General features: G+C 33.5%; 1 protein-coding gene and 1 long non-coding RNA gene across 2 annotated transcripts in view; one reads left to right on the top strand and one right to left on the bottom strand.

The window, feature by feature from the left end:
- Positions 1-1,291, bottom strand: part of LOC112904087 — an 18,708-nt gene extending 17,417 nt beyond the window's left edge. The window contains exon 1 of the long non-coding RNA XR_003230887.1: positions 1,227-1,291. This is a non-coding gene — a long non-coding RNA (uncharacterized LOC112904087). The remainder of the gene's footprint in view (positions 1-1,226) is intronic.
- The window catches only part of LOC108736939 (semaphorin-1A), a 509,066-nt gene that overhangs the window by 463,861 nt on the left and 19,486 nt on the right, over positions 1-25,719 (top strand). Inside the window, exon 5 of the mRNA XM_025973315.1 lies at positions 18,157-18,352. Within this exon, the coding sequence (XP_025829100.1) occupies positions 18,157-18,352 (196 nt within the window). The remainder of the gene's footprint in view (positions 1-18,156; positions 18,353-25,719) is intronic.

Below are 25,719 nucleotides of genomic sequence, written 5' to 3'. Positions count from 1 at the left end.
TACATATTTTGTCCACATAGCCTCTGGACAAAATTATTAAAATTTGATAACTCAAAGTTTGAAACCATGCAAGCTACAGCACCCTTAATTCTGGCAATTAGAAGTTGACAGATTTTGGATCGTAAAAGGGGTGTAAGGAGAATACTGGGGAGTAAGGTGATTCTGGATATTTTGTTCGCATCACCTGTGGACAGAGTTTTTAAAATTTGATAATTGAATTTTCAAAACTATACAAGTTACACTACCCTTAATTCTTGCAATTATAAATTGGCAAATTTTGGGTCGTAAAAGGGATGTAAGGAGCATCGTGGGGTGTAATGTAATTCTACATATTTTGTCCACATAGCCTCTGGACAAAGTTATTAAAATTTGATAACTCAAAGTTTGAAACCATGCAAGCTACAGCACCCTTAATTCTGGCAATCATAAGTTGACAAATTTTGAACCGTAAATGGGATGTAAGGAGCAAACTTGGAAATAAAAGTAATGCTACATATTTTGTTCGTATCGTCTGTGGACAATATTAAAATTTGGTAACTAAATTTTCAAAACCGTGCATACTAGGGAGTAAAATGATTCTATTATTTTGTTCGCAGTCTTTGTACACAAAATAATTAAACTTTGACAACGTATTCTCGAAAACTCTAGAAGTCACATCACCCTTTATTGTGTTCATTAAGTCAAGTTTTTGGTCCTTTACGTGGTCTAAGGAGCGTGCTAGAGTGGAAGGTGGCTTTACGTATTTTGTTGGCATCGTATGTAGACAAAATTATTAATATCTAACAACTTAATCTTGAATGATCCACTAATGAAATGAAATGAAAAATCGTTTGTTCTCCAAAAGTTTCTTTGTTTATCGTTGATAGTTTTCCTATACCTAGTTTTCCAAGAAATCTAAATAAAGTAATGGTGGGCAAGAAACCCTAATTATATGTATATTTTAAATTTACTTCAGAATATGCATTGATGGTGGGACTTCTATAGGCACTACTACCCTTTTTTCGAAATCTTTTTTAAAAAAAACTTTTTAAAACACTTCTGATTTCCAAATTTTTTTTGAAAATGCTTTAGTAAGGTAGTTTTACCGCATTTATGATTACTTGCATATTGGGCTATAATTTTTATAGGCATAGTACAACAATGAGAAAACAGAAAACTGTTCATTTAGACTAAAGTAATTTTTAAAATGGAAAATAATATACGTTTTAGGTCAAGTGCTTACTTACATTGCTATCGCAGTGGAAATTGTATTGTCTACAAAATTCGGGAGATTGAAAGACGAATTCTGAAAAAAAAAAATAAAAAAAATAAAATTAATACCAAAACACAAGAACATCTTCTTTTTATGGTTCCGTACGAAATGAAAAACGGGGGTCTTATAAGTCACTCTTGTGTTTGTCTGTCCGTCTGTGAATTTCTGTGACCCAAATACGAACAAATAACGTAAATAAATTAATTTTGGACATGGGGGTCATGTTTGGGGACTAAAAAAAGTTTTGCAAACTGTACCGCGTGACATGTGACAAGAGGAAAAGTAATATCTGATAGCATTTCAATGAGCAACAAAAAAGGAATGAGGAAAATTCATTCTCAGTAACGTAATATTTTCGACAAAAGTTTAATTCAAAATATATTTTAGTTTTCAATGGGAAGTAGTATAATAGTTTCGATTTAATGAAATTAAGAGATTAAGAAAACCTCTTAAATTTCTAATTGACACTCCTTTTTATCTTCATAAGTGAGGATATTTTGGAACTTGCAAATATTGTGCTACTAGAATTTTCATATATCTATTACTATTAATACATTTTCAGGTGCGCAAATTATAAGAACACTATAAATTCATAAAGTTTATGGAAGTGTATAATTGACATACGTTTGTCTAGATCAGTGTTTCCCAACTTTTTTTTCCTCGCGAACCAAAAGAAAGGTCCGAAAATATTTGACGAACTCCCTATGTAGTCGTTAATGACAGGTAAAAAATAGCAATAAAATTTTATAGAATTTATATTTTTCATATTGCAGAATAATTTATTATATTAATCGTGAAACATTTAAATAAAACATTAATAAGACTAAAATGATGTAAATGTAGTAAACTGCCTTAATTTGATATTTATTTCCAATTGTATTGTAAAAAAAATATTACATAGCCACCCTCGTANNNNTATAATCCGTACAGTACTGCACGGAAAAATTGACCATTTTATCCACTACAATTGCATTGCTCAAATGTGCTGTTATTGGTACCATTTACTACTGAAAATATCAACGAGATGTTTATTTATATTTGAAGACATATTAAAGGCTTTAACGCTTGTTTTCGACTCGCACAACTATTCATGATTGAACAAAACTCTTGACAGGTACTGTATGAAAAACTATGTTTAATGAACAACAGTCGAGAGTATAATGAGCCTTTTTTCTCCCTACCTACGATTTTGCCAGCGCGTATCCAAGACATTGGTAGGGGCACATCGCTACAGAAAGTAAATGAAGTATATCTTTTTTCACTTTGTCTGTACTACTCATGAAGCATTTCCTAAGTTAACAAGGACGTGTTCAAACGCAGCAGTTTTTGTTGATTTTGCCAATTTTAATCGTCCCAACCATAGCTACATCATGTGTTATGGGTTAGAACCTAATAACATCCGCGAATGAGTTAAAGATACTTTAATAACAGTTTGTATTAATAAGACAATAGTTGTACCTACTATTATTTGTAGTTCCTACTCAGCACTTGAATGTAATGCATAATAAAATACTCTCAAAAAAATAACCAATTTGCTCATGCAAATAGTACCATTACAACAAACAGTTATTGTAAAGACACTATTTGTTATTGCACTTAAAAACCTGTAAAAATTTGAGTTATAGACTAGAGAGTAAAGATCAGGGCAATAAAATGATACTAAACTTTTATATGATGTAATAAGTCGTCTAGGAAATGTCATTGATTTTTTATTTTTTCATGATAGCAACTAACGATGTGTGGTGTTTAACAACTAAGCAGCGTTAGCGTTGGTTTTCATTGATGAAACTATCTATTCATTCATTCGTGAATTATAATAACTTTATCTTTTGTTTGTTATTGAGAAAGAATGCTTTGTCGGTAAATTTTGCAGTATTCCGCTTCTACTGTAGGTACATAGTAAGTTATTCCATGGGCGAATAAATATCGCGTATTGAGATAATTATTGTTGCAAAATAAGCTACTAGAAAAACATGACCTATCTGACCTAAATTATAATTATTCTATGTTGTGTGGAAATTTTATAAACAAAAACAGTTATGTTTATAATTGACTAAACGCTGTCATGAATTATTTCAGAAACGTCAGCAATTTGAAATCCTGTTAGGTTTGTTATGATTATCGCACAACAGTGGCTAAAATGAATTTGAAAGATGCCTAAACTTTTAGGGGCTAATTTAGTGGTAAAATCATAATTTATATGTTTATTAACTTCTGACTGATTTCTTTTTTATTATTAGTATTATGCATCTCGTGAAAATGAGATTTTGGTAAGTTAGTCAAGGCAACTTAAGTAGATCATTACCTACCCTTCAAGAGTTTCATGACATTGAAAATAAAAAAGAAATGAGTAAAAAATTAATAAAAATAAACTATAAGCTTTGAATTTTTAAGCTTGACACTAAATTAGTAGATCGTTCACGTATCCGGTTTGGATCCGTTGCACAAAAGCTTACATAATGAAAATTGGTAATTAAGATTGTATTGGGATAAGTACTAATTTGCATTATTTATTGATTACTAAACTAATTATTTGTAATTATGATATACAGTGTAAACTCTATATAACGACACTTAAGGGACTGAACATTTTTCGGCGTTATAAAGAGCGGTCGTTAAATGGAAAGAAATAAAAGTTATTGATTACTAAATTATTGGGGCCAAACGAGCCGAAGGCGAGCAAAGCTCCATTTCTCCCCTATTCAGGACATTCGGTTGACATGTTTTTTCTCTTAAACGACTTAACCAATATAGTTCAAATTTGGCACAATGTTCATGCACAGTTAAGAGCAGGTTTGTAAAAAATTATTTTTAAAATCGGGCACACCACGAGGAATAATCACCAGAAAAAAATATCTAATTTCTCAATCACAAATTTTCGAATTTGGGTCTAAAATGACCACCTTGAGACTGTCTGCAGTCCAAAAAATTAAAATCACTATTCGGATATACCATCGAAGAATAATCGGCAAAAATGATTTAATATTGGGAGGGAGACCGCGGCATTCCCTTAGCGAGTGACCGGTTGGACAATTCGCTTCGCCCCATTTCATCTTGTAGCATACTGCGAAGATTACCTAGTTTCTTATACATATAGGTTATGGTGGAATAATTGTTAACATTTTCTGCCACTTGTTCGTATATGAGGTTTCGGCTTAACTATAACTAACCCAGCGACATGGCCTAGACGTCTAGACCATTGCTTAGCATTCGGGAGGACGCCGGTTCGATTCCGGTTCCGTCTGCCTTGCTCTAAGTTTTTCTGTGGTTTCCTTGGATCACTTAGGCAAATGCTGAGGCAGTAATATTCTACAGATAATCTTTCATTCTCTTTTGTCTTCATTTCGTCCGTCTCATCTTTCTCACCCGAACCACCACCCACCCATTCCCACGATTCCTGAAAGCAGGTTGAAGATGGCCTTCCGCCCTACCTTCCGGCATAGTCCGGAGGGACTGCCCGCCCACAAACATTACTGTCTGGTGGGAATGAAACACCCAAAAAGTTTAAAGAACTATAACTTATAAGTATGATTTTGTCACTTGTGGCATCAGGCTTTTAGTGTTTGTAAACATTTTAAGCTCGTATGATATCCATTTCTTCTATTGATTTTATTCAAATGTTAAGTCAGAGTCACGATAAAGGATAAATAATTTAATTATTTTTTAAACAGGTCCGACGTTTCGCCTAAAAACAATAGATAACATACGTATGTGGGATAATAAGATGTATCACTGATACGAATAACCCTCAAAATTGAAATTAATTAATATTGTATACTCATAAACAATTTCAGAATCTAAAACTGTCAAAATTATTACTCATTTATGGACACGTGTTTTGCCCACTTCTTAGGTAAACGTGAGATTTAGATGGGCGAAACACGTGTTCGCAAGTAAAAAAGTTTTAACTTACGTTCGAGTAATAAAAATAGAAAATAACTTTCATAATAGCGTGTTGTCTCGATAAAGAAATTGAACCGCTTCATTAGGTACATTTCCAATTAATATGTGGATTAATTATAAGGAAAATGGAAAAACAACTCATTTAATAGATAATGAGCTTTTACTTCAGATTTCTCTTAAAACAAAAATAACGTACAAAAATATTGCACCATTTGTCTCAATAAATTAATTTGGGTAGTAGCAATCTCTTTGTAAACTTAGTTAGGAATGGAAAAATTTAAAGTGCTAAAAATTTTATTTGAAAACTAATATCCAATCGTGTGTATTAGAACTAAACTAGACGGACTTTGTCTCAGGAACAAACCGGCGTACTTGATCCAACGGACCTGACGGTTTATTGTTTATAATTACTGACGGACTTAATCCGTTGCATGTCTCTATATAACACATAAGTTACACATTAAAAATTCTGCAGATCTTTTAAACTTTCCGAAAGGATCAGCGAATTCAACAATCAGGGACCGTTTTTCAAAAAGCGACGGATAAGTATATCAAATAAGTCGTAAGAAGTTAGTACTTCGAATGGACCCAATCCAGTAATTTTACAAATTTCCCAATTTTTTGTTAATGAGATACTAAAGGACTAAGTCCAACGGAGCATGTCTTTTGCGGTACATGGGATCTGATTCATCGGATATGAGAGGCGGCTGTTGGGGGTTGGCAAGCTGGGCAATTGCACGGGACTTCGCGCACTCGCGTAATTTTCCAATTAAAAAAATAGTAGCTACTGGTAGTACTAATATTTATGTAGTAACATAAGATATTATTAAGAAGTTAGTACGAATATAGGAATGTAGTATGTATTTGTGTGTGTGTCATAAATCATAAGGTTAATATTAAATGTGTTCTTTTGCCCCCCTCCCCCTCGTCGTTATTTACACCAGAACCGGGCAAACTAGGCTCTTTTGACTCCCGAGTGCTCCTCAGGTATAGCCAAGGAGCTCCTGATTACTCCTGCGAGTGCGAGTGAGATAATTTTTTCCTTTTCTTATCCCTTCCATTTCGTAGGTTCTATAGCCGAACCCATTAGTATTGCGAACGTAGTCCGGCATGCTACCCCTGAGCTGCGGGACGATCATTAGAAAATTTTCCTAGGCATTATTTAAGTTGCGAGAAAGGCTTCGCTCGTCTACGGGATGAAGGGACTTGATATGGGAGTGGAAAGGAGAATAAAAAGAGAAAGCAATATAGGTCATTACTGCTTACTTTCTCGTACTCATTGAAGGGTACGGAGTGACCCAAACTAACCTTAGGTAGCGGCTCCTACGAAGTTAAAGTTTGCCCGGCTCTGATTTAAACGCTTGTTATTTTGAACTCTTGGTAATGTTAAGGAACCTTATTGGTGATATGCCGACGCAGGGACTTTATGGCATAAACATTTTGTTGTTATTGTTATTGAACTTAAATATATTTCCGAAATCTACGGTCACGTAGGCAAATTCGCAGAAGCACAAATGAGGGTTTATCCCANCCACCCTCATATAACACATAAGTTACACATTAAAAATTCTGCAGATCTTTTAAACTTTCCGAAAGGATCAGCGAATGCAACAATCAGGGACCGTTTTTCAAAAAGCGACGGATAAGTATATCAAATAAGTCGTAAGAAGTTAGTACTTCGAATGGACCCAATCCAGTAATTTTACAAATTTCCCAATTTTTTGTTAATGGGACACTAAAGGACTAAGTCCAACGGACCATGTCTTTTGCGGTTCATGGGATCTGATTCATCGGATATGAAAGGCGGCTGTTGGGGGTTGGCAAGCTGGGCAATTGCACGGGACTTCGCGCACTCGCGTAATTTTCCAATTAAAAAAATAGTAGCTACTGGTAGTACTAATATTTATGTAGTAACATAAGATATTATTAAGAAGTTAGTACGAATATAGGAATGTAGTATGTATTTGTGTGTGTGTCATAAATCATAAGGTTAATATTAAATGTGTTCTTTTGCCCCCCTCCCCCTCGTCGTTATTTACACCAGAACCGGGCAAACTAGGCTCTTTTGACTCCCGAGTGCTCCTCAGGTATAGCCAAGGAGCTCCTGATTACTCCTGCGAGTGCGAGTGAGATAATTTTTTCCTTTTCTTATCCCTTCCATTTCGTAGGTTCTATAGCCGAACCCATTAGTATTGCGAACGTAGTCCGGCATGCTACCCCTGAGCTGCGGGACGATCATTAGAAAATTTTCCTAGGCATTATTTAAGTTGCGAGAAAGGCTTCGCTCGTCTACGGGATGAAGGGACTTGATATGGGAGTGGAAAGGAGAATAAAAAGAGAAAGCAATATAGGTCATTACTGCTTACTTTCTCGTACTCATTGAAGGGTACGGAGTGACCCAAACTAACCTTAGGTAGCGGCTCCTACGAAGTTAAAGTTTGCCCGGCTCTGATTTAAACGCTTGTTATTTTGAACTCTTGGTAATGTTAAGGAACCTTATTGGTGATATGCCGACGCAGGGACTTTATGGCATAAACATTTTGTTGTTATTGTTATTGAACTTAAATATATTTCCGAAATCTACGGTCACGTAGGCAAATTCGCAGAAGCACAAATGAGGGTTTATCCCATGGTTAGTATATTGTGCATTGGTATTACTGTCAATAACCTCGTTACTGGGAGGGATATTTTGTCGATTTCGGAATCTAGTATACAAAATTTTAAGTTTGATAGAATAGTTCTTTTGTAGACTCGCTGAGAGTAACTAGACTTTAGTTATTGTCATAAGACATCAATAGTAGTTGTAAGTTGTACAATAAATTCGTTATATTTACAACTCGGCGTTTCTATGGTCCTTCGAGTTATATATGTGGTACAATTGTACAAAAAGTTCCAATCAATAATTTGAATATTTCGAATGTAAAAAGCAGGTAATTTGAAATTTATCTCTGGTCCCTTGAGTTTCAAATTATCGAGTCGGCTGTAATAGAATATTCCCATGTTCGGTTTTCAACTTGTCGCTGGTGTATACTTCAACATGAAAACGCACAACTAAATTTAAAAAAAAAAAAAATTACAAAAAGTAGTCCCTTCAAAATAATCCCCTTTCGCTTTACTCTACCGGAACGGCATGACGTGGAGATATCAAAGAGAATACTGAGCCGTGCCGATAAATGATGACTAAAGTCACGAATCGATAAGTCGATTTTCATTTATTTTCATCCACGTGTCGTTGATCCCACGGCAATCTCGGCATGCAACAGGGCCCTTTTTTCAGTTTGCCTAATGTATTTAAATTACTTCGTTTACGAAACTGATCCTCTTTCATCAACTTCTATGTAGTAGCTGCTGCTGCTGCTTCTGGTGGAAAAGTTAGCGGCCAGGTTAATCCTTTGATTTATTTTTATTTTTTTTTTGTGTTCAGTCTCGGAATAGCCGCGTGTAACGTAAAAGTGCATTACTGTAATTGGAAAAACTGCTCGCGGAACACTGCCACAGCGGCCGGCCTCAAAGCAAATTTCTTTCTTCGGAACGACCGTCATTACTCTGGCTTATTTTATTATTTAAAAAAGGATGTTTATATTCAAAAAACTAAACCATTATTATGCATCGTTTATTAAAAAAAAAAATAATATGGCTTTTCTTTCAACGGAATTGCTATTTTTAGCTAAATGGGAAAATGAACCTAAAAAATTGGGATCAGACGCAAGGATAGACAAGTGATACATTACGAGCATTTTCAGATAAACCTTAAAAAAAAATTTCCACGCAAAATTGTCCATTTCCGCTCGTGAGACATAAAAAAAGGCCAATAAAAAAAATGTGTAATTTCTGTATTTGGTGTTTTGCCTTACCCGCATAGTTTGTATAGGTAAATAACAAAGGGCATTCTAATTAAATTAGAAACTTTCTAGGCTTACTCAAAGTCTTGCTTCCCGATGTTCACTCTTAATTTTCTTATGGACACCATGTTGGATTTTTATGTGCCAGTAAATAGAGAAAAAAAAATAGATTTCATTAGTATTTAGTATTTATCACATACAGTGGATCTAAAACTTCAGTACTCCCACTAATGTACAAACTATTATTAATGAATTCGGTATTTCGTAAGCATCACAACTTGATATTAACGAATAAATACAAAAATAACGTTTTAAAGGGGCGCATAAAAGTTCAAACTGCAATTTGTGATACATCAATAAAATCGTATTTTTCGCTCCGAGTATTTACTGGCATTACAATCCAATATAAGAAAACCAAAAGTGAAGATTGGAAACTGACTTTGAGTAGACCTAAAAAATTTCTGATAATTTCATTAGAAAACCCATTATCAATAATGTAAACGTCATAAAATTCACAATTTTGTCAAAATAAATAAAAAAATTACAAAAGAAAGAAGAAAATTTCAGTTTTTTGCGATAACTCGAGAACAGTTAAGGTTCACTTAGTTTTTCTTTCAGAATTTTGAAAAGCATAAAAAACGCAAGTTTTCTCTAATTTAATCCACGCTGTATCTCTTACCGTTTCGGATATCCCAATGGTATGCACTGCACCCTGTATACGGAATTTGAGCAGCAAAGTAAAGACATATTAAAAGGAACTTGGAGTTAGACTATTAGGGTGCATATTGTCACTGCTATTTTAAATCTATAAAGATGCGATTAATATTATTAAAAACAGGACATCATTAGGGATAGATACGGGGATGCAAAGATTAACACGCTTACATTTACGGATGATATAATAGTGTTAGCAAGGAAGAGTTACTTTTAAGAATGGAAGCGAAATTATCAAAAGTTAAAGTTTAAACAAAATTTTGTCATTCATTTTAAATTTTCTTCTTGCCCAACAGTTTTCCGTTCTTTATGTAAAGATGACACTGTAAGAAGTTTGAATTTAAAAAATTCTCTGACCTAACGCCTCCACCATATATGTTTTCAGAAATAATGACTAGGTTCCTTGAATTCTTTTAATGAATTCCTATTCATAAAGGTTGGCGTACCTACTTTAGTTGTTTGGTTTTATATATGTATTACATATACATTATAACTAGAGACAAAGATTAACATGTTGCAGATGAGAGAGCAGGGTGAACAAAGATGAGTTAGAGACAGTCTTAAGAATGGAAACAAAAATAACAAAAGAACATAGTATAAAAATAGAACACAATTTTTGTATACAAGGGAGGTAAAATTAGGGTTCTTTAAGAGGCTACAAAATTGGAAAAAGGAATAGCACAGAATTGAGTCACCTTTAACAAAATTAAGCTACATTAATGTACGTGAAATTCGAAATTCGCAAACGATTGTTAAAAGTATGTATGTCTTTGGTACACGACTCTGCATGACTTCGAATCGTAAACGGTAAACGCAAAGGAAAATCAAAAGTTAAATGATGTATTATAGGCGGATGATGTAATACCGTGGATAAAAAAGGTTACGAATGACGAGGTATTGGATTGTTTAAAAAAACGAGGAGAGCTCTGAGGAAGTCAATGATGAAGAGGAAAGACAGGATGATAAAACGTCTTCTGAAGCATAAATGGTTAGATAGAGACATACGTATGTAGTAGAAGCACGAACAGGAACTAAGAAGGGCAGAGACAAACCTGTACTATTGGCAAAACTAGAAACTCTTCTTTGAAGGAGATGCGAAACAAAAAATGAAATAAATACGATAGGTCAATTTTGTCGGAAGCGAGATTTTTGACTGAGCCGCGTGTGCAGAGGTTCGGGAAAAACTCCACAAAACCTAAACGACGCAGATTTTCGAATCTGCTTTGGATCACGAATTAATAGGACATCATGAATATACTCGCAAAAACAACTCTAGTCAAAAAGGCAAACCAATTTTCTTAGTAGGACAGTAAGAAAACTGATTAGTGCTTTCAGCTCCAATTGTTTTGCAAATAAGCTGATGTCTTGTTAACAAATGTTCCATAGTGGAAGATTGAGTCTGGACCAGTTTAGATTTTGTGGCGTTTTTCCCGGAACCTCTACAAATTGATATTAGTCTGGGTCATGCGAAAGACTGTCTTCACAGTAGTAAGACTAAGACCAAGACATTACATTGGCAATATTACGGATAAGGAATGCTCTTCTTTGAAGGAAATGCGAAGATTGGCTCAAGACTCAGATTCCATGATTTTCGTAATGAAAAACGACATTACAATAGAAAAGTACAATTAAAAAAATATCGAATTTACGTCATTAGATCACTTTAAATTTTCTTCGTGCACAAAATTTTTTCGTTCTTTATGTAAGACACCGTAAGAAGTTTGAATTTAAAAAAGTTCTCTGGCCTAGCGCCTCCACCATTTATATTTTTAGAAATATTGACTAAATTCGTTGAATTTTTTTAATGAATTATCATTCATAAACGTTTGTTTGTTTTCTGGTTTTAATACGTGCGAGGAAGCCGTTATACCCACAATACAAACAAAAATTAAAATATAAAAGGAGATTTTGGTGAAATTAACAATTAAACCAAGAGGGATGTACCTACCCCAAATACCATAACACTTGCTTAGCCTACATACATAGCGGTCATTTTCAACGCACATGACTGTCTTGCTAACATTTATGTTCTACTTTTATTTATAAACAATTAAACTGATAAGAACAGTAAGCTGAATAAAAATAATGCTAATGAAAGAATTAGAAATCTGGTAGTCAGTTTTCAATGTATCTTTATATGTTATCGGAAATGTTTGAAATGTAGGAATTGTTTACAATTCCTAGGAAATATATACAATTCCGAGGCTATTTAGGAAATGTATAAAATATTGTTTCAAAGATTTTTTAATACACACATATCCTAGGAAATTCCGATATTAGCCCTCCTCCAGCGGGCAGGGACATTAAATAAACTCCAAGCAAACATTAACGTCACCAATACATACGAATTTTTAGTATGTTGGAAAGGTGATTATACCGATTATTTTGATATATATATGTTAGACGCGGAAATTATAAGGAAGCATATTATCGAACGTTGAAAAACAATATGTAGCGGCCTATGATATAAAATAGGGAATAATACGAAAGGCTGCTTGGGTTGCATATGCATTGGTGACGTAATTGTTTGGTTGGGCAGATTTGTGGCAGACTGGAAATTATTTAATGCCTCCGCCCTGGCTGATATGTTAGAATATTTTATTCACAGAAAGCATTAATTTTAAACATTTCCTAGTACGATATCGGAATTTCATACAATTCCTAGGAAATGTATACATTTTCCAGGATAGGTGTGTATTAAAAAATCTTTGAAACAATATTTTATACATTTCCCTTAATACTCATGGAGTTGTATACATTTCCTAGGAAACTAAAATATACACATTAGAAAAATGCACGGTTCTGTTTACAATTTCAAGAAAAAGCTTCGTCATACCAAACCTCCTTTTTGAGAATTTTTGCATTTTCCCCTATAACCCGCAGTTATACAGTGGACCTGGAATTATAAAAAATATGTTTGAAGTTATAAAGTATGTATTTGAAACTGTATAGCATCCGAGTGTAGTGGGAAATTTATGGATAAGAACGGCTAAGATAGCCATGTCGTGGCAACAAAAACATCGGCAGAGAGAAGCGCGTAAATCAAGCTTGAACAATACAAGGGCTTGAAATGTTGGCAAAAAGTTAATGGAGATGAGTTAGTGGGCATAAATGTTCCAGAGGATTGTGTTACTGTTGAGAGAGAGGGCGTCATTGTAACATAGCAAATCATTACACAAAGAAAATGTACGGAACACAAAGAGAACATAAGTTCTCGTTTAAAGGAAAACAACTCCGTTCCTAGTGACCGCCTTTTAAAACAAATATCCCACAAATTCATAAAATATCATCTTATACCTTTTTGTCGTTCTTCCTTAAGTAAACAACAAGAACCCAACTTATTTTAAATGACACGTGAATCATAGTCATTAGAATGAACATCTCTTACTTTGTTCCGAACAATACAGAGATTTATCTGAAATTTTTACTGGCGTGATGAGTACAGGAAAATAAAATTAGTGTTCTGTGGAACTGCATTAAATAAAATAATAAAACCCAAAATTCTACATATAAATGTCTAAAAAAAATTTACACCTCAATGCAACTGTAATAAGAGTAATAAGTGAGCAATTGCAGCCCCCTGAATTTTTAAATAAAACAAACTAAACGCGAACTGACCATGAGTGTAAAAGTTAAACATAAACATACGATTAGGTATCAATACGTATTTATGATTTTTTAAGCAGCGGAGATGAACAAAGACAAATCATCGATCCGTTTGACCCTTAGAATTAAATTGAAAATAAGCAAAACCAAGCTCTAGCCAAGGGATGGGATGCCGCGGGACGCTACCCATCCCCCAGTATCTGTTCAGTTGACTTTTTCAACTTGTGTTATTAATTACGAAATATGTTAAAAATAGACTTCTTTCATAATTTAAAAACGCCTGTAAGTAAAACTGCTTGAGAAACTCAAAGACCATTCGTCTACAGAGGTTGTAATAAGATTACAAAAAGGCATAGGGACAAAAAAAAATTAATATTAATCCTTAGTTCCGTGTTCACTTAACTCTCGCAGGTTGCAAAGATTACTTTTGCAGTATCATCAAAAAAATCGAACTCCTGGTCAATATTTCAAGCCAAATAACTCAAAGCAAGACAATTACTATAAGCGCCTTGTAAAAACGGGATAAAGAGGATAGGAAGACTTGAACATTGTAGACGCAAATAACATTACTAATAGAACCAGAGATTCCCTAATTTCAAAAAAGCAACAGGAAAATGTAATTCGAAACTTAATAGGAAGTGCTAAAATTTGATAGAAATATGTTTTATCGAAAGGAATTTTAGCGTTTAAGATAATATTACAATCTTTTTACGAGATAAACTCAAAATGGTTGTAGAACGTTTGAATTCAATATCAAACATTCTCACAAACCTTTTAGAGAAAACAAATATTGCAAGTGAAAATACTGAAAAATTGAATCTGCTGCATCCACATATGATCACATGTGCCATGTTCTAAGCGCTTCTTATGCAGTTAGAGATATTTGATATATATGCTCTTCTATACAAGGCATCATGAAGTCAGCTGCTAAGTACAAATAGCTGTTTGGAAAGCTTTTCGTTTTTGTCAGCTACTACTTACAGAGAGCTTTTCGGTGGCTTCGAACGAAAAAAAGTTTAGTTTACTTAAAATAGTTAAAAATTCTACCAGGTCCGTCATTAAAGAGGAGAGACTTACTGCCCTAACGATGATAAAAAGCGAAAAATGCCTTTGCGATGCTCTAAATTGTATTAGGTACTTTTTTTATTAATATCAAAAATTTAAGTTTTTCGGGTTCTAACTCATTAACTTGAGGTAATCTGTAGTGGGATGAAATTGAATTGGTTTAACATTAATGTTTGATACTTGTTTTTTTTTATTAATAAATGCATATTTTTGGGCGTGTGTGTATAAAGCTAGTTGGAAAAATAAAGTACAGCATATTGTTATATTCGATTGCGCCCCCCCCCTCCTAACAAAAACAGAATATTTCGCTAGGAGGCTGAGGAAAATTATATTTCGAGTGTTTTCAATACCACTTAATACCTAACAAATGAGCAAGTGTTTTAGTTTGTCCACGAGTTGCAGCGGCATATACATACTGATAAATTATTTGTTGTCGCAAAATAAATTTCGTCCCTATTTTGAAAGACAATGTATTTTCACAGTTAAAGTATAGGGTTGTTCGGAAAGTCATTTCGTTTTTTTTTGTGGAAATGAAAGACAGTTTTCGTATAATAAACAAATACTTTATTAAATTATATATTGACCGTTCTGGTCCAACACCTTTTGCCATCTTTCTGGTAGTAGCACAATTCCACGCTCATAAAATTTTTGGTCTTTGCTGGCAAAAAACTGATCGAGGAGGTTTTCGACCGCTTCTATATATTTATTGGAGAGAACATTTACCTTCTACATATTGCTTTAGGTATTTAGTTATTCAAATAAAAAGAATATTAAACCACAATAAAGCAAAGCTTTACCAAAGAAAGTGGCAGTTTCCTTTAGTAATGCAATTATCATACGTATGTATTATTATATTTTAATCTTTAATAAAATGCACTGATTTTGTTTGTAAATTTTAAAGCCTCATACAGAAGTCATGTGATGTTACTTTCAGATAATGTAAAATATTAATTTTTCGGTTATCAGTAGTAAATTAACTAATTAAGAGATCACCTACCTTTACTGAGTATTCTAAGAGAGTATGTAACAACATTCTAATAATTCGCGTTTAGCACTTAAGATGTTATTTTTATTTTCTGTGTTTACCTGGACATAAACCGGCCGAATTTGCCACTGTAATTAACAAAAACCCATTAAATCGGTCGAATTTACAATCGCCGGTTCCAAATTGATACACGCCATGAGGATGAATGTTACGATTGTAATGTTTTAGCCTGAGTAGGAGTAATTGTAAATGCTTAAGGAAGTTATCCTTAAGGAGCACAACAGAAGAATTTTAGAAACTTTTGGATATATATATATGTAGGAGAATAGTAAAAATTTTCGTCAATTTGTTTAAGTAATAGGATGAATGTTATTATAAAACACCTGGCAAGAAAATTGCGAATTTAAGGAAATTTAATGGTTGTAGTGAACCTGTACGTTTTTCAATAATCTGCCCCAAGAAAGTCATTAGTAAAAGCAAATTAATCAATTAGAGTTAGTCATTTACAGCATTTAGCATAGTGTCTACGATAAAACCACTGCAATATTTCCTACTATGGTATAATAAATAGACTCGGTAATTTCTAAAGCTTTACAATTAGTGTTGCCCAAATTCAGTCTTGGTCTTGCAGTCTTAGTCTTGTTCTTGCGTTTTTGCAAGACCAAGACCAAGAACAAGACCGCGTATTTTTAGCAAGACCAAGACCAAGACTGACCGTGCAAGACTTGAGCAAGAACAAGACATAGCCTGCAAGACTCTTGCGTCTTGCAGCTAGGACTTAGCGCTATTTCACTGAGTAGTTAGGTGTAACAGTTCGGTGTATAGGTAGGTACGCTTAGGAATTCTATGAGACGCAAAAAACTGTATCAAAGAATATGAAAAACTGGACCTATGCGCATTACGACTAATACCATAAACATAGCGAATAAAAAAATTATTAAAATCAAACTGAGTGCATGCATAGTTATGTTTTAACCATCGGCACTTTGATAATGCGGCATCAAAGGTTTTGTACTTACTTCTCAAAGAAATTTGCCGCTTTTCGGAAGTACATGGTTATGATACACGCGCCGGCGGCTTCTTTTGAAATCTAAAACAATCGTTGCCGCCACGCCGAAATCATAACATTTGACACTATTTGATTGCCGCCATAGGGTGTAGGTATACTCATGCAAAATAATTTCGAATTTTTTTACACGCTTTATATTATTGTTTGATTTGCGGCGGCATCCTTATCATAGAGCCGGCACGTGGCGAGGCGGCGCGGTAGAAAGCAAGGATCATAAATGTTTATTAAGAAACAGTTACTTCCATGGAAAACGACATATAGGTCAGTTGATTTTTCGAATTTCTTATCAAATCTTCAGTTATTTATTAATCTGCTTGATCTTTACTATGGCTATATTCATTCAAGCTCACAATGTTCCAATTCTAATACGTTTTTCTAGGATTTAAAGTAAACTTTAATAAATAGTAATAGACTAATAGGTAATTGCAAGACTTGCAAGACTCTTGCTGCAAGACCAAGACCAAGACCAAGACTGGGAGCGCAAGACCAAGACCAAGACCAAGACCAGGTGTATTGGCGCAAGACCAAGACCAAGACTGGCTAAGTCTCGTCTTGTTCTTGCGTTTGGGCAACACTATTTACAATTGGTAGTTCTAAAGCAAGCCGTGCGATGTTATTGAAGTAATTAATAGTAATTTCTACGTTAATTACCGTACTCTTACAATAATAAACAGCCACTACCGATAAATTGGTTGGTAACCCTTAATATTAGTTAAAAAAAATCATACTGAAACTAAACAACTCATCGAACTTTCAAAATATTTACGTTTCGTAAAAAGCTGAAACCTGAATTTTACCCTCACCGATTAATAAAATTCATCAATTGCTGCCCTGCAGTAAACTGAAACCCTTGCCTGCAATTCCATTTGTGCAATTTTGGAATTTCATCCCAGAATTTTCAATCGACTGACAATAATACATCATCGTAAATAATCGAAACAAAACATTACCCAAAATTTCATAAATGCGTTTGAAAATCCCAAGCAAAAACCTTTCCATACCCAAAATATCATCTCCGATTAAATACTACACTTAAATTAAAATTAACAAATACGTGATACTTTGGATTGCATTGTTCTGTTCTGTTCTACTAAATCTTACAGTTAGTATGAATTACAGATGTTCCTTAAATCTAGGCTTAATAGTTCTACGGTTGTGGCTTACATATTGTTTATCGCAGTTTTTATATATTTTTTTTATCTTTAGGATTGTCTGTAAGCTATTTGATGTATGAACCGCTGTTAAGTAAGGTGAACAAAATTGGATAGAAAGAGGTTTTAGAGTATACATTTTTATTTTTTTTGAATTTCGAGTTTTAAAATACATACTCTGAATGTAGTTTTTCTAATTTAATATTCTATAGATATTATCAACTATTTTTAAGTGGAATTCATTGTATTGAACAATTATTCTAATGTATTTTAATTCATAATGGTAGCCTTATCTATTCATTAGGTAATTTATAATTGTAAAGGTCGATTCGTTTGTAAATAATTTTTTTTATTATAATAATTCGTACTTTTCTATTTGTTTTCATCAGTTAAATAAAAAGTAATGTCATACATAAATCAAACATGTTTTTGTCGTTCGTGTTTTGTCATTACATATTCTTGCCTTTCGCTGTGATTTTGCTCCAGCATTTTTTCCATTTTTCACAATTTGTCAGATTTCACCGTTTTGGTAAGGAAAAAAAATACATTTGTGTTTCCTTTTTTTTCAGGAAAACTGTCAAAACTACATAAGAATAATGGCGAAAACGAATACAGGAAGATTGTTAATTTGTGGCACGAACTCGTTCAAACCTGTTTGTAGGGAATACAATATTGCCAACGGAAATTATACGATTGAAAAGGAGAAGCAGGGACAGGCAGTTTGTCCCTATGACCCTCAACACAATTCCACAGCCATTTATGTTGGTAAGTGAAAGAACTTTTTATATCCTTTGCGCGATTTATACGCATTCTTTAATCTTCAAACTATTTTTTTCTTTTTTCTATTCTGTGCAAAAATTTGTTAACTCCCAATATTATATATTATAGGTATCATTATCAAAAAGTTTTTGAAAATCGCTGACCAATTTCAGGAAATCTAATGATATTTAAAAAATTTTATTGTCATATAAATTAAGAAATGACAATACGTTTTTTGTCTTCAATTTAGTATTAATTTCATTTATCACTATAAAAGGAATAAGTTTTATGTCAGTACAAAACGTCGCTAAATGGGTATCGATCTGACAACATTAAACAAAAATGTTTTTTCAAGATCATAGATGCGCGCCTCCGATGACGTTGTCAAAAATGCAAATAATAAATATACACCTCATCATCATAAGGTGGTCGTCAGTCCTAAGACTGACTGGACACACACCTCCACTCCTTCCTATTTCTGAGCTAATATTCGCATTTCCCTAAAACTGGAACATCCCACATCCGTAACTGTTTGCGAACAGTAATCTAATCTTGGTCTACCTCTACTCCTCTTAACTCTTGTTCCTGCCTCTAATATGTCTCTGACTACTAACCTATCTCGCCTATTTTTGTATTGACTTCCATAGAATCCTCTGCTCTCCTATTCTTTCTAATTCTTCATTTGTAACCTTCTTTATCCACAGTATCCTCATCATTCGCCGGTAATACCACATTTCGAATACTTCTAACATTTTCTTTTCCGCCGCGCCAACCGTCCATGTTTCTAAATTAATCGTTCGCGAGCATAGAAATGACTTCTTTTTATTGAAGGCGACTCGACCCTGCGCTATCCTTTGCTTATATCCCTATTACTCCGACTTATCTGACTTCCTAAAAACCTAAAATCAGCCACTTCTTTTAATCTTTCGTCTTCTATTTTTACTTTCACTCTTTCCCTACTTTTTTATCCCCTGCATACCAGTATTTCTGTTTTGCTTAAATATATGCCTATGTTTTGTAAATAAAATGTGATAGATCAAAATTGCGCATTTTATGCAATTCAAAAAAAAATCATAACGACGTATTTCTCAGGTAGAGAAAAAACCGAGGTGACAGTTAAACAGTGATTTATCACAACACATGTTTTGCAATCCCTATAATTTAGGCTATTGAATAGGGGTTTTATTAAGGAACAATTACATCCATGGGTTGTTATTGTTAAATATGTTAGGTCGCGTTTTTGAGATCCAATCGAAAAATCTCATTTTTTAGGTTTTTTTTGCGATAACTCCAAACTTGTGCACATTAAGAGTATTTTACAATTATACTTTTCTATAGGAAATTAAATTTCCCCCATCGAAATACTTTGTTGACAAATTACTAAAAAGAAAAATGTGATTTTGATCAAATTTTCATCATTTTATTGTAAGTATTTTTGATACTAAAAATAGCAAAAGAATTTTTCAACAAAGTATTCTGATTGGAAAGTTAACTTCTTACAAAAAAGTTGCTGAAAAAAGTGGATAATTTTCGAGTTAGCGCTCAAGAACGCACCCTCATATTTAGTAGTAGTACTTTATGATTTTATCATTTTTAGTTGTTAAACTAAAAAAAATCCATGGACTTGGACATAACAAATATTATATTAGACATTAATTATAAGTAAAATCGTCGTAAGTGTGGCTTATCTTTATTTTAAAAAAATATCAATTATCATTGTGTTTTTGATAAATTTACCTAAAAGAGTTTGACCCTAATAAGGTATTACTTTGTTATGTAATTGTTGTACAAAATCAGTAAAGATTGTAAGGTTCTACTGAAGTTAACTTCTATTTCTTCTTTTCCTGGTATTATCATTGCCTACAAATGCAATTCCAAGCTATTCGAAAATTGCGGTTATACGAATCGTATTTTCGGATTGTGCTGTTTGAAACGGGGTCATCTGTTGATACGGCCACAACCAAGAAGACGTACACAAACGGGAGCAAATTGGATTAATTTACTTACACCGCCAATCCCACTCGTCGCACCCTTATCCATACGACACAACATCAAAGGACCGTGTATGCCAGTCGGGAAATTTCAAGTCTTTATAGTAGCGCCCCAAAAGGGCACAAGGCCGTAACACGACGCGCGAGATAACGAGAGGAAATTTAATGAAGACAGTGTTGTCACTTTGAAAGATTTCTCTTAAATTAGATCAATTTTAAATTTCGAACGACGTTCGTTTGTTATTCACTTTCAATAAATATTTTCGAAAAGACTGTAAAATAGAGATGCACCCGATAATGGTTTTGCCGGGTATTGGATAACTGGTACCCGACCGAATCCTAAAACAAATGCCGGAGCCTCCGGGTACCAAATCCAAACCGAGTACCAGATCCAAACCGGGTACCTAGCCCATTTCTACTATAAAGGTTATCGGCACTAAGGATGGCGATTCTTCTCGAAAAAATCAATTTTTAAATCGATTCGAATCGCAATCTGATGAGTCGATTCACAAAAAGATCGAAGTCTAAAAAATCGATTTCTCAAAAATCAGTTGTTTTTTCGAGTTTATTTAATTTACAAAATAAATATAGATCCATTTTATGGAAAATAAGAAAGGCACCATAATCACTGATCTCTTATCATTAAAATCAGGGAATTCTTTAGTTCAGGAAATTCAGTAATATAAACAATTTCAACAAATACAACAAGTTAGACATTACAAACGTAACTTTTTTGTTATGTTTTTTATTTATTAAAGAGAGGCAAGGAAAAACTGTTTTTTCCATACATGTTTTTCAATACCATGGAGAAGGGGACTTGGTATTAAATCGTCGGAAGGAATTATAGGGGCATGTAAGGTTAGCTCTCGTTTGAGTTCGGGTTACTCTACATATTGTCCATGTCGAGTACATTCAACTAACTGTAAATATTTTATGATTTTTATGAAAACAGAAAAATTCGAATGTCGATTTCTAAGGAAAATTATCGATTCACTGAATCAATTCAGTGCTACATATCGATTTAAAAAATCGATTTTTTTTACTAAAAATCGAATCTTCGATTAATCGATCTCAGATCGTCATCCCTAATCGATATCTAGCTATGCGAGACTCACTCAATGACTTTACTCAAAACATCCTTGTACTTGTAGTCATGTGGAGACAATGTCAGGATGAGTTTTTTCGGTGTTTTTAATATTTTTTCACATACAGGGTATTCCACCTATTTTTATACATTTAAATAAAAGTGTTTTTATAAAAGTGGCCTGGAATCATGTGGTGCATATACTTAAAATAAGTTCAATCATACTGGATATTCCATTTCTTCTGGATGCTACCTAACCATTATTTTAAATTAAATATCCGGTATATTTTTGATTTCTTTATTCAATTTTAGATCGACTAGTCGACTATATTAAGAGTTCCCTATACTTATCTCTAATAGTTTTTGAGACATTCAGCTGTTTTTGAAAAAAAAAACATTTCATTTTTCATATAAATAATAAAAGTCCAATAAATGCAATTTAAAGCTTTTGGGAAGTGTTACGCTTTGTTTTAAAGATTTTCAAAGTGTCAGTCAGTTTGCGACATTATTAAGAGAAGCAGGTTATATATTCAGATAGACGTACTTAAAAAAATATATTCCACACGAACACCAAATTATGTATTTTCCCTCAAGCGACATGAAAACAAAATCTGCCGACAAAGTATAAGTAATTTCTATGTTCGGGAACATTTTGCCTTATTCGTATAGCGAATGCAATAGTTTTTTAATATTTGGTGTACATGTAAGGCAACATATTTACCGAAAGTAGAAACGCATTTCTTTTTTATGTCACACGAACAAAAATGCATTATTTTGTGAGCAGTAGAATGTATTTTTTTTTAATCACGTCTATCTGAAAATACCACATGCTTTTCTGAAAACTGTCGTAAACTAGCGGAACTTTCAAAATCATTTGTACACGTAAGACGCTTCAAAACTTTAAAGTGTATTAATTGGACTATGTTACTTCATTAAGTATACGAAAAGATGACTGAAGGTATTTGTACGAATTTGCAATACACCGTCCCTATATTCGATTCTACTACAATAATACCTGAAATAATTGTTAATTTCGAAGTTGCTACATTTACTGTAATAGTCATATTGCTTTTTGTTGTTATTGTTTACCAATAGTTGCAGTACTGTACTACTCAGAAATTACGGGTGGATTTTTCGAAATTGAAAATTTCTTAAAATACTTATGTTAACAACTACAAGGCAGACTAAAAATTTTTCGGGACAGACTCGCTGTTGGCCACGACTCTAAAGTGAATCATCAACGTAATTTTAAAAATCCACTCGAATTTTACATGAAAACTGCTGTGATATTCTCATTCTTCTGATTCATCATCATATCGTCAGTCCTAAAACTGGTTGAACACGCACTGACTTTTGAAGTGAAACTTCTTTACGCACGGTAGGGTAAGTTCGTTTCGTGCGACTTGCTATGTAACGAAATCATGCAACCGATGTCCCCCCTCTACTGGGCCACGTAGTCGAGTTCGCGGTGGGGATCGCTTGAGCCGTGAGCGCGCTTCAATGCAACGTTCGTTACAGGCAACTCCGGCATGTATAGTGTAAAGTTTATATTCATGGTGTACAAATAATACCATTAAACCAATTCCTTAGCCCCTATCCCGGTATGTTTGTGTGTTTGAAGAAGTTTTACTTCAATAGCGTGTTGTATAATTACACGTTGTATTTTTTTTGCACCCGTACAGCGCCGAGGTCCAAACATACACCTTTAACGATCTTTTTCAAATTTCTAAATTAGCCGTTCGCGAGCATAGAAAGGCGACTCAACCCTTCTTCTGATTATTTTCGAGAAATTTCCAATATTGGAATAAAAGCCATCTTTACTACGAATTTGGTTTATATAAACTTCGACTCAATTTTGTTTACCTGTGATTTAGGTAAGGAAAACCTTTGAAATAAAATTCGATTTGCTTTTAAATTCAAAAGTATATACCTTCATTCGGCATTTGGTTAAATTATTGGCACGAAGGCGAAGTCTTGGTACTTCTTTCTCGTTTAATAACCACCTCCACCGTACGACTAAGACGAACAGAGATATCCGCACATTTTGAAGTCAAAAGTGCGGAAAATAAATCGTTAAGAGTGGTCCTCATTACGTGCCAGGAAAAGTACGATGTACTTTTTCCCTTTGAGGGCTGCCTTATTTGCATGAAAGGGAACGAAGTGGTTAGCTTGAGGTTGAAAACTGCTTCTAGAAAGGCCGTGAAACGGGCAGACGCAAAAAAGTAAAGGCTCTTATTTGTATAATACAGAAATTAGGCTAATTAAGATTCAAATAGTTCGGACAAAATTGCACGCCTTATTTTAGGAGAACGACAAACTTTTCAAATACTTTTTCGACATCATCATCATAAGGTCGTCAGTCCTAAGACTGGTTGGACACGTACCTCCACTCTTTCCTATCCTGAGCTAAACTTCGCATTTCCCTAAAACTAGAAGAACTCACATCCTTACTTATGCAGATGTAGAAAATTAAATAGGTACTACAAAAAATGATTTATTTGAAAAAAGTAGTTTCAAAAAACCTATTTTGCATTTAGCATTTAAAATACAAAAGGGAAATCTATTTTATATTTTATTTTTGAAATAACAAATCAAAAAAATATTTGCATTTTGTATTTAAATGCTTTTTAAAAACCATTTTGCACATCTTTAATTGTTGTTTACGTTCAATAAATAGTATAAACGATAGACCTTAATTTTAATGAACTATATGTCCATGATGTAGTAAAATTCTAGGTTTCTTTTAGGTATTTTAACAAATTGAATTAAAGAATGAATTTGAAATTTTACAATTTTTTAATGATACCAATCGATATGTATGTCGGTTTGATCGTTGTATTTGATTAAGATCTGCTGAAAAACACTCCTTGGTTTTAGTCTACTCTATCTCATGTCCATAATGTGGTAAAATATTAGATTCAAATGCCTATGAAATGAATCTACTAGTACTTATTTATTTCTTTTATTTTCAATTTGTATTTAACGAACCGTCTGTAATATAGTGCAATTATTGGAAAAGAGAATTGAAATTCTCACAAGAGAAAATTTTAGAAATACAGAAGTGACAAAAGTTGTGCGTGATTTGGATGAGATATTAAAAATTAGAGACAGTAAGTTGTAGCCGGCAAAGCTAACTCCAACAAAGTTTTCGAACGTGATCAGCTCTAGAAGATTTTCATTTCTATAAACCAACGACAAATTGAATTATTCTGAAACTTAGTTTCCGTAACTACTTCCTTAGCAAGAGGTAAATAATTTCTTACATTGAAAGATTTTTAATCAATTACGTTAGCTATCGATATTTTCATGTTATTCTTTATCTTTTTTAGTTTTATTCAAACATTATCTTTTTCATATACTTTTATAGACAAATAAATTTCAACAAAATACAGACCATGATGATTAACAATATCTTGCTATTAAATTATACAGAGAAATGTCATGAATTTTTAAATTGGGAAAACAGAAACACTTGGACCAAGCAGACTGACCCAGAATCGAACCGGTGTCCTCCTAAATGCTAAGGAATAGTCTAAATCTCTGGACCCTGCTGCTTGGTCCTTTTTAAGGCTTGCCTCAGTTTTTGTAGCTAACATTAAAACTAAAAAATAATAACAAAGTTGTGGCAAATGCCAACATTGATTATTAACCCTTTTTCAATTATTCAGTGGACTCTTACAAAGCGGGGCTTCCAAAATCAAAAAATTGTAGAGGGATGTTTATAACCTATGAAAAATCAGCTACATCAAATAATCAACAAACGTTAAACCCATAAAACAAACACCCCATAATAAAAATGAAACTGTATTAGGGATCGGAAAGGATCCTTCCTGAACCGTTACCTCTATAAACTGATTTAACTATTTAACTGATGCATCTAGCCATCCTCGAAGAGTCTACTATTAGTACAGTCACTGAAAGTTTTCACCTCCGATTTCATTGAACCTCCATCGATTTTCATGAAAACTGGTGAGTAGTTAGACGATACCTCAAGAAACAAAAGTGACATAGCGCTTTTACCCTGGAAGTGGATGCTCGAGGGTGGAAATTATTTTATGAAAAATAACCCCAGAAATTAATAGAGGGACCAATTGTAAGCAAAATTTGTTACATAGAATTATTAAAATAAATCAATACTTTTTGAGTTATTAAAGATCAAAGTTTTTGATTTTTCGTGAAAAAAATGATGTTTTAAAGCGGTTTTTCATAAATAACTCAAAAACTATAAGGTTTTACAAAACAGTTGTCATTACCAAAATTGGAGCTAATAAAAAAACAAAAAAATCCTTCCTTAAAAA

Source organism: Agrilus planipennis, unplaced genomic scaffold, assembly GCF_000699045.2.
Source record: "Agrilus planipennis isolate EAB-ADULT unplaced genomic scaffold, Apla_2.0 scaffold141, whole genome shotgun sequence".
Classification (NCBI taxonomy): domain Eukaryota; kingdom Metazoa; phylum Arthropoda; class Insecta; order Coleoptera; family Buprestidae; genus Agrilus; species Agrilus planipennis.
The sequence above is the reverse complement of the archived record's forward strand: the minus strand, read 5'-3'. Positions and strand labels throughout refer to the sequence as shown.